The 12,396-nt window shown below is 54.3% G+C and overlaps 1 protein-coding gene across 9 annotated transcripts in view; it reads left to right on the forward strand.

Annotated features, from left to right (window-relative positions):
• Positions 1-12,396, forward strand: part of VWCE (von Willebrand factor C and EGF domains) — a 33,125-nt gene that overhangs the window by 9,633 nt on the left and 11,096 nt on the right. For 7 of the 9 annotated variants that reach the window (XM_033413905.2, XM_033413907.2, XM_033413911.2 and 4 more), the window contains 8 exons: positions 408-524; positions 3,076-3,192; positions 4,086-4,214; positions 5,866-6,308; positions 6,391-6,484; positions 7,714-7,796; positions 9,463-9,550; positions 11,315-11,400. In XM_033413905.2, coding sequence (XP_033269796.2) covers positions 408-524; positions 3,076-3,192; positions 4,086-4,214; positions 5,866-6,308; positions 6,391-6,484; positions 7,714-7,796; positions 9,463-9,550; positions 11,315-11,400 — 1,157 coding nt within the window. The remainder of the gene's footprint in view (positions 1-407; positions 525-3,075; positions 3,193-4,085; positions 4,215-5,865; positions 6,309-6,390; positions 6,485-7,713; positions 7,797-9,462; positions 9,551-11,314; positions 11,401-12,396) is intronic. The other 2 variants (XM_049714413.1, XM_033413918.2) reach the window with 1 other exon arrangement.

The raw sequence follows: 12,396 nt of genomic DNA on the forward strand, positions 1-12,396 counted from the left end.
CTTAGTGACATTTGTGTCCTCGGCAGCCCCCTTCCAGGTCTGCTGCACGCAGGCGGTGCTCAATAAGCATTTAAGGGAATTTAACCAGCCTTCCTGCCCGTTCCCCCTGCCCTTTTGGGGTTGCCCTGCAGGTGGGACCACTGGAAATAGTTCTGTCTCAGCCAGCCTCTCCGTTGTCTGTTCTGCGTGGGTCAAAAGAGACCTGGCCCTTCGGCCTCTTCTTTCTGGGGGCATCCCTAAAGCTGTATGACTTACCTGGTGCCTTCTTTCTTCCTGGGGTGGGGGTGGGTTCCACCCTGCTGAGGGCAGGCCCCGTGTGGGCACAGGGTCCTCGTGGGGTGCATATTCTCCCCACACCCGAACCACGTTCAGCGTGAGCTATGCAAGAGTGTTTCCTCGCTCCCCAGACGTCGATGAATGTTTAAGCTCCTCTTGTGAGGGCCACTGCGTGAACACGGAAGGCGGGTTCGTGTGCGAGTGTGGGCCGGGCATGCAGCTGTCTGCTGACCGCCACAGCTGCCAAGGTGAGTGGCTCTGGAAGGGGTAATGATGGTGCCGTCGCCACCGTCGCTAGGCTCTGATGCTGAACTCACGGCCCTGCCAGGCCCAACGCGTGTTCTCCAGGCATGATTGCGTTTCAGCTTCACCACAGTCCTCTGAGGGAGATGCTGTTCTCATCCTCACTTCCTGGATGAGGCTTGCCCAAGGCCGTTCTGTCAGTGGGGGCAGAAGCAGTCGGCTTGCATGCGGGCACGTCTGATGCCAGGGCCTTTGCTCTGGACCACGACTCAGTAGAAACTGCTGCTGCCATCACTGTAGGGTAGGGGGGTGGTGGGGGTGAGGGAGAGGCCGAGACTAACCAGAAGGAGGAGGCCACTGAGCTGGGGGAAGGCTGAGGGGGCGGGTGACACGTCCCGGGGGCTCTGTGGGAGAGCCGTGCTGCGACAGAGTCACCTCAGCCACCTGCCGGGGTGCTGGGCCGGCCTCTGGAGACACACAGCCAAGAAGAAAACATCCTGCCCCCCAGCGACCTCCCCACTCCCCCCACCCCCGGTCTGGTGGGAGGGGAAGAACAATGCGGTTGGGTCGAGGGGCTAAGTGCTGTGGGAACCCAGGGGAGAGAAGGAATCTTTTCTCCTAAGTGAACAGGATGAGCGAGACCTTTTAAAATAATGACTCATTCCTTAAAAATGATTTTTATTTACAGAAATTATGTCAGGAAACATTCTCTCTTTAACAATGCAGCTAAGACAGAAGCTCCCCTTGACACTGTGGTATCATTTTCTGGGTGTTTGAAATTTTCATAAATTATTTTAAAAGTTTTTTTTTTTTCTTCGATACGCGGGCCTCTCACTGTTGTGGCCTCTCCTGTTGTGGAGCACAGGCTCCGGACGCGCAGGCTCAGCGGCCATGGCTCATGGGCCCAGCCTCTCCGCGGCATGTGGGATCCTCCCGGACCGGGGCACGAGCCCGTGTCCCCTGCATCGGCAGGTGGACTCTCAACCACTGTGCCACGAGGGAAGCTCTTTAAAAGTTTTAAAAGTCATGGCCCTAGCCCCAGGCCATCTCTCCCACGCCCAACTTCTATGCTCCCTAGAGAATAGCCCTGGTGTCTTAGTATCTGCTTGGGCTGCTATAACAAAATAGCACAAACTGGGTGGCTTAAACAACAAAAATTTATTCTCACAGTTCTGGAGGCTGGGAAGTACAAGATCACAGTGTTGGCCCACTCAGTTACTGGTGAGGGCTGTCTTCCTGCCTTGCAGACAGCTACCTTCTCTTTGTGTCCTCACAAGGCAGAGAGAGAGCAAGCTCTCATGGCTCTTCTTCTAAGGGCAGTAATCCCATCGTGAGAGCCCCACCCTCCAGACCTCATCCAAACCTAATTATGTCCCAAAGGCCCCACCTCCTAATATCATCACATTGGGGGTTAGGGCTTCCATTTATGAATTTGGAGGGAACGCAGTTCATCCATAGCAGTTAGTTATCAATCTGATGAGCGCCCTGCCTGCCTCTCCCCAGTATGTGTACGTACACACATGTGCACTTACAGAGAGATGACGATAAGAGATGGGTGGCTTACAGTTGTTGAACTCCTGTATTCCTGGCACCATGCTAAGCATTTAACATGCATTTTCTCAATTTTGTCCTCAAAATTGTCCTATGAAGTTGGTACTGTTTATTTCCATTTTCCTGGTAGGAATACTGAGGCTTAAAGAAGTTAACTTTCTCAAGATCACATTAGGGCTTCAATGTGAACCCAGTCATTCTTCTGCCTGCTTTTTTCCCTTCAACAATCTGTCATGAAAATCTCTTCACATCAGGGTCAATAGACTTGCTTTATCCTTTTCAGCTACTACCTGGTACTTCGCAGTGCAGATATCCCGTAGTTTACTAACTCTTCTCTTACTGATGAACATGCAGATCATTTCCAGCTTTTTCCCAATTTCAAACAATGGCTTGGGGAAGCTTTGACAGAGGAGGTAGTATAGAAGCTGAGTTTTGAGGTATGAGTAGGAGTTTTCCAGCCAGACAAGATGGGAAGGTATTCCAAGCAGATAGGAGAACATGGGCAAAGGGGGAGGGCCACAAGAGCATGGTGCCTTTGGAAGATGGCAAGAATTTGGGCCAGAGTAAAGGTGAGGGGCAAGGAGAGAGGTGGGAAAGGCAGCCCAGGACTTGTGGTGCTGCATTGGTGCTTGTGGGAGCCTTGGAGGGAGTTTAAGCAGAAAGTGGCCTGATCAGAGGTGCCCTTTGGTCAGAACATCCTGGGGGCTCTGTAGAGGGTGGCTTGGGAGGAGCACAGGAGGGGCAGAGAGACACACAAGGCTGTTGTTATCCTCTAGGCCAGAGACAAAGCCCGGGGCATCTGGGCTAGGGTATGGCAGTGAGGGTGGAGAGAAGTGGGCTGGTCCAGGGAGGACTTAGGAGTTGATAGACTGAATGTGGGTGGTGAGAAGGAGAGGGGTTACGAGTCGGGTAGGAGATAGTGATGAGAGAGGTAGGTAGAGAGGACCACCTATTTCCAAAACTCCACGGGGAAATGAGCTCCAGCTGTGTCCTGTTCCCTTCCAGACACTGATGAATGCCTTGGGACCCCCTGCCAGCAGAGATGTAAAAACAGCATTGGCAGCTACAGGTGTTCCTGTAGAACTGGCTTCCATCTGCACGGCAACCGGCACTCCTGTGTAGGTAAGGCAGGGGACCCTGTTGTCTTCACACTTAGGCTGCCAATCAGGAAGACGGACAGGGCGAGCCCAGGGACAGGGAAAGGTCAACAGTCTGGACCTCCTGGTTCCCTGGAGCCGGCAAGCGCTTGAGCCTTTGCTCAGAGCCTGCCTTTCCCTGGGGTTGGCGTGGCTCCTAATGGAAGACCCCGTCTCGGACTTTTCCTGGCCACATGCCACTTTCATCCTGTTATGTTCCTCTTCCACCCTCCCCCAGATACACCCCAAGGATTCCTCTCTGCTCACCCATTTTCTTGGCTGCCTTAGCTCCCCTTGGATAAAGCACGTTATGTCTTGGTTCCTCTGGTTTAGAAGGAGACCCCTGTCTTCTCAACCCATTGCAGAAATTTCCAGAAAGGGATTGGCATGTTTGGCTTGAGCTCGGCTCATGGGTTGAAGGTGGGATCCCATGGGCCTGAAAAAAGACCTTGTTCTAGCAGAGTTGGGTGTTTGTCCTGAAGCCTGCCCTGAGCAGTGTGGTGATTTTTTGAGACTCTTTTTTCAGAAGGGCCCGTAGCACCTGATGCCGAACAGTGGGTTGGTGGAAGGTTTGGAGGTGAGATTCCCAGTGGGGCCCATCCTCACCAGCCAGCACTTAATCATTGCTGCACAGTGCTGGGGTATGAGTCACTGGTGCATTCATTAAATGCCTGCTGGATGTATGAACCTTCCAAGGAGACTAGCGCTACACTTCAGCCCCATTCCCAGACATCTGAGTCACACTGGCACCCTGGGGCAGGGAAGGACCCCATAAGAACATGGCAGGGAGACTCCCCCAGCCTTTTGGGGTAAGGGATGGGGGAAGAAGGACTCGGTAGCCCCGATAAGGCAGCCGTCGGTAGCGAGGCTCTCCCGCAGATGTAAACGAGTGTCGGAGGCCACTGGAGAGGCGAGTCTGTCACCATTCTTGCCATAACACCGTGGGCAGCTTCCTGTGCACCTGCCGACCTGGCTTCAGGCTCCGAGCTGACCGAGTGTCGTGTGAAGGTGAGCGCTGGGCCCCGCCACCCGGCGCTGGGCCCCGCCTCCGGGCCCCAGGCCCCACCCTCCCGGACCGGGCCCCCTTCCTTCCCCCTGAATTTTTTTTCAGTTCATCTCGTTTGTTATTTCCAACATCCCCCTTTCATCCTTTCTGTCTCCTTCCACTTCTTTACCCATTCTTTTTTTTTTTTTTGCTGTACGCGGGCCTCTCACTGTTGTGGCCTCTCCCGTTGCGGAGCACAGGCTCCGGACGTGCAGGCTCAGCGGCCGTGGCTCACGGGCCCAGCCGCTCTGCGGCATGTGGGATCTTCCCGGAGCAGGGCACGAACCCGCGTCTCCTGCATCGGCAGGTGGACTCTCAACCCCTGCGCCACCAGGGAAGCCCTCTTTATCCATTCTTTTATTTTCCTTTCACTGTTTCGCCAGCCCTACTGTTTCCCCCCAAATAGTAAAAGGGAAAAAAAAAAAACCACCAAAAAACAATGATAGAGGAGCCTGTGACATAGGAGTCCCAGTAACCTGGGCTCACGGGGACACTTTGGACAGTGTGGTGTCAGATCTCTGCCATGATTTAACAGCGTGCCTGTAAACGTCCATATAATGTCGTGTCAGTACCGGAGGCATTCTTTCTAATCCAGGGCCAGTTTTCCATCGTGTAATCGCCCATGATGGTCTGAGCTCAGCCACCCCGTTTCCCCCTCCCAGCCCAAGCAGTTTTCTCCCCGTCTCACTCTGATTTGTGACTCTCTTCCTTTTTCCTATCTCTCACCCTTGCCCCTCATCTGCCTCCTTCGCCGCCCTCTTGTTTTTTTGTTTTTTTTTTTTTGCGGTATGCGGGCCTCTCATTGTTGTGGCCTCTCCCGTTGTGGAGCACAGGCTCCAGACGTGCAGGCTCAGCGGCCATGGCTCACGGGCCCAGCTGCTCCGCGGCATGTGGGATCTTCCCGGACCGGGGCACGAACCCGTGTCCCCTGCATCGGCAGGCGGACTCTCAACCACTGCGCCACCAGGGAAGCCCTGCCCTCTTGTCTTTCTGTCTTTCAGACTGTTGGGCAGCTGCTGTCCATCTGCAGGGAAAATGTGCACTGTTCCTACGTGTGTGTGTGTTTGAGTGTGTGTGTCTCAGGGGAGGCATCCTCTTGGAAGCTGGCCTGTCTGCCATGGGCCCAGAGAGGACCCTGGGCCCTTCCTCCCCCTGAGCCTCTGCATCTCCTCCTGGGAAGCCACAGCTGGATGGGAGAGTAGGGGACACACTCCTGACTTGTCAGGAGTAGGGAAGGGTCACTCCCAGGTCGGATCCCTGAGGGCTTAGAGAAGGTCTGCGTGGTTCAGGAAAACCCGAGTCTCCTTTGCGGCCAGCGAGGAAGGGAAGGGAGAAGACTCTGATTTTGCTGCATATGAAGCAGCTGGACCTCCCGCATCGCCAGCGTGTAACTTTGGGCTGCTCGTGGTACTTTTTCATCAATCTTCTCCCCTGATCGTCACCGCAGCCCCATTAGTTTGAGGTTGAACTGGTGGTATTAGATCTATCATGTTGTTGAAGAAACTGGCCCAGACACATTCAGTGATTTGTGGTGTAGGCCTGAGTCCACGCCCCTTGAATCTCGCCTCCTGCCCCTGCTGCCTCCCTGCAGACACCTCTGTGTTTCCGTTTCAGCTTTCCCCAAAGCCGTGCTGGCCCCATCTGCCATCCTGCAGCCCCTGCAGCACCCCCCTAAGATGCTACTGCTGCTTCCAGAGGCAGGCCGGCCCGCCCTCTCCCCAGGGCACAGCCCTCCTTCTGGGGCTCCAGGGCCCCCAACTGGAGTCAGGACCACACGACTGCCATCTCCCACACCTGCACTACCCACGTCCTCTGCTTCTGCCCTGACGCAGCTGCTGTCTGCCCCAATGGCCACCCCAGTGCCTAGTCCCTCTCCGTTGGGGACCCTCAGACCTCCCTCACGAATCCAGGAGAAGGTGGTGGTGACCCCTTCCTTGCCCAGGGGCCCTGAGGCCACACAGCTGGCACCAGGGCCCTCTGCCTGTTGGCACCTGGGAGCCATGCATGAGTCCGGGAGCCGCTGGACAGAGCCTGGCTGTTCCCAGTGCTGGTGCGAGGTGGGTGTGAGGGGTCCCCCGGGCTTCCCTGGTCTGGTGTCTGGGGCGTTGTGGTGGCTGGAACTCCAGTTTCTGCTTCTAGGATGGGGAGGTGACCTGTGAAAAGGTGACGTGTGAAGCTGCTTGTTCTCACCCGATTCCCTCCGGAGATGGGGGATGCTGTCCATTGTGTACAGGTGGGAGCTGGTCTGGGGAAGGCTGTGAGTTTCTCACATGGTACTGCCTCTTCCCTTTCCTAGCCTTTCTGCCGCTGAAAGGCTGTTCTCCGACTTCCGTGTGTCACCTGAAGGGTGATCCCTGGGCCTAGCCCCCAGAGCTTCTGATTTAGCACGTGCTGGGTAAGGCCCGGGAATTTGCATTTCTAACAAGTTCCCAGGTGATGTTGACGCTGCTGCTTCGGGGACCACACTTTGAGAACCACTGGTCTGTGCTCTCAAGCGGAACTTTTGACCTTCCGGGGATCCTTTTGGAGCTTCGTTCTTTCATGTATTCCTTCATTCAGCAAGTTTCTCCAGACCCACTCTGCAGTCCCCTCCCCTGCCCCTGTCCCCCTCCTACTGCAGGAGGAGTAATCGTTTATAAATTCTACCCCTGTTCTGATTCCCTCCCACAATCTGCTGACAATTTTTCATTTGCTTCCCATTGCTGTTAGGATAAAGACCTCAAATCTTACCAAGTCCTTCAGCAGAGCTCCTTAACACTCACCCTGCACGTGAATCGCTGGGAATCCTGTTAAAATGCAGATTCTCATTCAGTAGATGTGGGGAGGGGCCTGAGCGGCTACATTTCTATGAAGCTCCTGGTGGTAAGGTGTTGAGGTTGCTGCACTTTAAGCAGCAGTGAAAAAAATCTTCCTAAGGGTTAAAATGAAAATGCAATTTGCTGATTTTCTTAATGATAATTGTGATTTTTTACTGTGTCCCTACTGTGTACTAAGCCCTGAGTGTAAATTGCTGTGTACATTACATCTGAGGTTGTGCATCCTTCCAAGTCCCCTGCAGGGCATGTGGTGGTATTTCCATTTTACAGTAAAGACAGCTGAGTCCCAGAGAGGTTGAGTGACACATCCAGGTCCAAAGCCACTCATGTGACAGGCCAGGTTTGGAACCTGGGGCTGTCTGGCTGCCTTTCCTGCCTTATGGCAATAAAATGCCATGCTTTCAACACAGTTCTGGGTTTATCAGACATAAATGGGACCCTCCCAGGGCACCCTGTGTGGGTGTCTCCTGTAGTTCTCCAGGCGTCTTGGGACCACACCGTCCTGAGTACCTAGATCTGTCACTCCTGGGGCATCCGAGCCAGTGAGAGAAGGTTCCAGGTACATTATGCCTGGAAAAGTAATGAGACCTCAAGCTTCCTCTACTTTAAGAGGTCTGATGTCTCCACTCCTGTTTGTCTTTCAAAGGCTGTTTTCACAGGGGCGTCATCCGGGCTGAAGGGGACGTGTTTTCACCTCCCAACCAGAACTGCACTGTCTGTGTCTGTCTGGTGAGCATCACAAGATCCCTGAAGCCTCGTGGGTGTTTTCTTAACCTTTGGGGGTTTTAGAGGAAGGGGGAAAGACCGGATGTTAAAGGTGAGCTCGTTGAATGGAGGGAGAGTTCTCAGGTTGTGGATTTTGGTCGCAAGCTGTGGAATTTGAAAGCGTGGGGGATGGGAAACCCGTAGTGTGTGGAGTCAGGGAGGTTTTGCTGAGCAGAAAAAAGCCAACATGCAAACAGGGTCCATCTGTCTAGGAAGGGGAGGGGATGCAACTCCCTCGGAAACTTCCTACCAGGGAGGCCGTTTTTCTCTCCAGGCAAAATATTTGCCGGCACAATAAAGGTAGCCGCGTTGGGAGGGAGCAGGCTCATTACCAGACTCAGCTTGTTAAGAGTATTTTGCTTGAGGCAAATTCACTCTTCCAAGAATAGTTATTAAGTTCCTACCCTGTGCCAGACCCAGCCAGAGGCTGTCCCTTGGGTTGCATCGTGAGCACCCGGTGCATACCAGGCAGGGGCTTGGTATTTTCCATCTAGTTCCTCCCCCGAGGCTCCTGGTGGCTCTTCTGGGTCGGCTTTACAGTCCCCATTCTACAGGTGGAAAGACTGAGGCTGGGAGGTGGCAGAGCTGGGATTTGAGCCGTGGCCTTTCTGCCTCCAAAGCCCAGGCTCTGCCCACCAACCCTCACTGCCTCTCATCTTTAAAAGCAGCCCTGGTCTGGCAGTGACGGCGGAAGCTGCAATGTAAAGGGGCGGGGGCGAGTAGATCGCTACCGCCACCATTACTGAGCCCTTCCTGTGCGCCACGCTTGTGAAGTGGCCAGGCGTTTTCCTGCCTGATCACATTTCACTCAATCCTCAGCAACCCCAGCAGAGGTGCCCTTTCCAGCTCATCTCACAGATAGGGAGATGGAGGCTCAGAGAGGTGACATACTCTGCCCAAAGTCACACGACTTGGAGGGGCAGACCCTGGACCTCATGTCTGGCTGACTCCAAAGCCGGGGGCTTTTTTGTCTTAACTTCAATTTTTAAAAATTGAGTTTTAAATTTAACTCCTTGGCCGGTATTAGTCACTTGGTTCAAAACTCAGATGCACGGGAAGGTGTCTCTGGCGGAGGAACCTCTGTTCTCCACTTCTCAGCATCCTTCCGGAGCTTCTGTATGCCATGGGAGGGAATGCCATGGTGGGGGCAGTGCCATGGGAGGCTAGGCTCGTCCATTTTCATGAGGAAGGCAGCGTGCTCTGCTCTCTGGTCTGCCCCTCGTCTTGGAAAGGGGGATGTTGGAAACTACACCATAATACACCCTGGTACTGGGCCCCAGCACCATATCCTTGTGTGACCATGGTGGCATTTAAAGGTCTTGGATGGCTTCCCTTTTATTTTTTTTTAAATATTTATTTATTTGACTGCGCCGGGTCTTACTTGTGGCATGCGGGATCTTCGTTGTGGCATGCGGGATGTAGCCCTGACCAGGGATCGAACTGGGGCCCCCTGCATTGGGAGTGTGGAGTCTTAACCACTGGACCACCAGGGAAGTCCCAGGATAGCTTCCTTTAGGAGGCTTTCATGTGGGACAGGAATCCTGAGGGTGGTGTGAAATAGGGAACAAGCTGGTTCTGTTGGGCCTGACGGTCTACCCTCCCCCACCTGCACCACCTCTCACCTCCTCAGGCTGGAAATGTGTCCTGCATCTCCCCTGAGTGTCCTCCCGGCCCCTGTCAGGCCTCCCTGAAGTCGGATTGCTGTACTTGTGTGCCAGGTAAGGGACTCTTTGTGGGGAGAGGACAGGGTGAATTTAGCTTTTTTGTAAAAAATGACGGGGGTGGAGCGGTGTCTTTCGAGTATGGGTTTTTTTTTGGGGGGGGGGTGAGTGGGGGAGAGAGGAAGGAGATTGATTTCTGCTTTAGAAACTCAGATCAAATGAAGCGTTTCAAAGTGCCCGTTTTAATTGAGCACCTACTGTGTGCATAGTGGTTTGGATGCTAGATTGGGCTCACAGCCCAGCCTGCCCCCTGCTGGGGTTGGTGCCTTTAACACAGACAGGAAGGGGTTTGGGTCCACCCTTGGTGTGGCTCTGTCCCGAGGCTGGGAGGGTGTCTCCCCTGCCCCACTAATGAGTTAGTCTTTTGTTAAAATGTGGTTCTCTTTCCTGAGATGACCTCATGGCCGTCACTGCTGGCTCTGGGCCGTTGTTCTGTGGGGCCCTTGCCAGTCCTGATCTCATTGAATCTGTGTGGTGCAGCCCTGAGGGAGTACTATTCATAGCCCCATTTTATAGATGAGGAAACTGAGGCTCAGAGAGGTCATCACTGCCCAAAGACACACCAGTGAGTAAAGGAGCAGAGCTTGAACTCAAGCTTACCTGATTTCAAAGCTAGTGTTCTTATTAAATACTATTTTTCCCTTGACTTTTGACTGCTGTTTTAATTTTATTTATTTAGTTATTTTTGCCATGCTGCACGGCATGTGAGATCTTAGTTCCCTGACCAGGGATCGAACCTGCGCCCATGCATTGGAATCGCAGAGTCTTAACCACTGGACCACCAGGGAAGTCCCGAATGTTATATTAGTTTTAGTTAAAACATTTTTTGAACAGGCAATATACTCCCTGTGAGGTAGGAATTGTTAATCCCATTCTACAGATGAGAAAACTGAGGCTTAGGAGAGTTTAAGTATCTTGCCCGTAGTGAGTTATGTGGCTGGGATTTGAACCCAGTGCCCTCTGATTAAAGTCAGGTGGGCCCCGGCAGTTTTTTTTTTTTTTTTTTTTTTTGCGGTACGCGGGCCTCTCACTGCTGTGGCCTCTCCCATTGCGGAGCACAGGCTCCAGACGCGCAGGCTCAGCGGCCATGGCTCACGGGCCCAGCTGCTCCGCGGCATGTGGGACCCTCCCGGACCGGGGCACGAACCCGTGTCCCCTGCATCGGCAGGTGGACTCTCAACCAGTGCGTCACCAGGGGAGCCCCCGGCAGGTTTTTAAGGTTGTTTTTACCAGCCGGGATGGGGGAATCTTCAGATGAGAGGCTCTCACTGAATCCTCCCTGCCTCCAGGGGCTGGCAGCATTCCCAGACCTTCCTGTAGGTGTCTGGGGCCATCTTTTTTCATTTCTTCTTTTCTCTTACTCTTTAGTTATTCCGGGCTTCCCATCCTTCTTGGTTAAGGACCTTATTTTGCATGTGGTTCATTCTCTGTCAGTTTTTTTTTTTTTTTTTTTGGCCGCACCGTTAGGCATGTGGGATCTTAGTTCCCTGAGCAGGGATTGAACCCGTTCCCCCTGCATTGGGAGCTCAGAGTCTTAACCACTGGACGGCCAGAGAAGTCCCTCTCTGTCAGTTTTTAACTACTGGTGTACCTTTAGGTGAGGGTTTGGAGGGGAGCAGCGATTGGGCTCTTGGGTGTGGGTGTGCCGTGGAGTATTGTGGGGGTGTGTTTTCTTCCCAGAGACCCCCCCCCACCCATTTGCTCCCCCTTTTCTTTAGCTGCCCAAAGACCTTGAGCTGCCTCTTCCTTTCTCCTCCGCAGTGAGATGCTATTTCCATGGCCAGTGGTATGCAGACGGGGCTGTGTTCAGTGGTGGTGGTGACGAGTGTACCACCTGTGTCTGCCAGGTAGGGGGCTGAGTGGGTGGGTGCTGGGGAGGGGCAGGGCACACAACACTCTCAGGATGCCTTGACCAGGAGAAGAGGAGCTGCCATGCAGCAAAAGGGAAACTGAGGCGAGAAAGAGCCTAAAGGGCCTTAGCATTCACCAAGGCCTTCCTGCAGTCTCCTTGAAGTTCGTCCTTCAGCATTGCTATTTATAGAGCACCTACTGTGTGCCTGGGACAATGCTGGGTGCTGGGGACGCAGTTGAGCACAAGACAGCCCCAGCCCCCTCTGTCAGGGGCCCACAGCTAGGTGGGCAATGGACAGGGGAGCGGGGCTCTTAACCAGAGTGTGGGCTTCAGGGAAGCCTACTTGGAGGGAGGGCTGCTAAGCTGAGACCTGAAGGATAACTAGGACAACCCGGTGAGGAGCTGAGACAGGTGTGCCCGGCAGAAGGCACTGCGTGAACAGAAGGCGGGAGGCGGGAGAGAGCAGGGCATGTTCTAAGGCCTGGGGGTGTGCATTCCGGCTGGAGCCTGGACCGCGAGAGGGACTGGAAATGCGGCTGAGGTGGGGATCCTGTTTGGGCTGAGTTCCAAGAACAGGGCCTGGGGTGGGCTTCTCGTGTAAGTGGTTTTCTGAAGGAGTGCTCGCGGGAGAGACTGGCAGGTCAGGCAGGGGGAGGGGCCACGAGAAGGGGGTCTCGGGCTGATGCCACGGGGAGCTCTGGAGTGTGAGTGGCACCGCAGAGGTGGGTGTGTCCAGAGGCCAGGGAGCTGGGCTCTTCTGCCCCCAGCATCAGGTGGTTGTAGGTACTTCCTTGCTCCCCGGGGAGTGGGGGTGAACGAACCATCCAGGCGCCTGGAGGACGTGACCTTCATCAGCCAAGGGGCCGTGCTTAGGGGAAGGGGTCTGCGAGGGGGCGGCGACAGCCTGTGCGTCAGTCTCAGTCGTGAAGGGCTTTGCCAGCCAGGCAGAGGGTTTGGACTTGGCGAGCTGCCCAGGGTTTGAAGTGGTGGA

Source organism: Orcinus orca, chromosome 8, assembly GCF_937001465.1.
Source record: "Orcinus orca chromosome 8, mOrcOrc1.1, whole genome shotgun sequence".
In the NCBI taxonomy this organism is placed as follows: Eukaryota; Metazoa; Chordata; class Mammalia; order Artiodactyla; family Delphinidae; genus Orcinus; species Orcinus orca.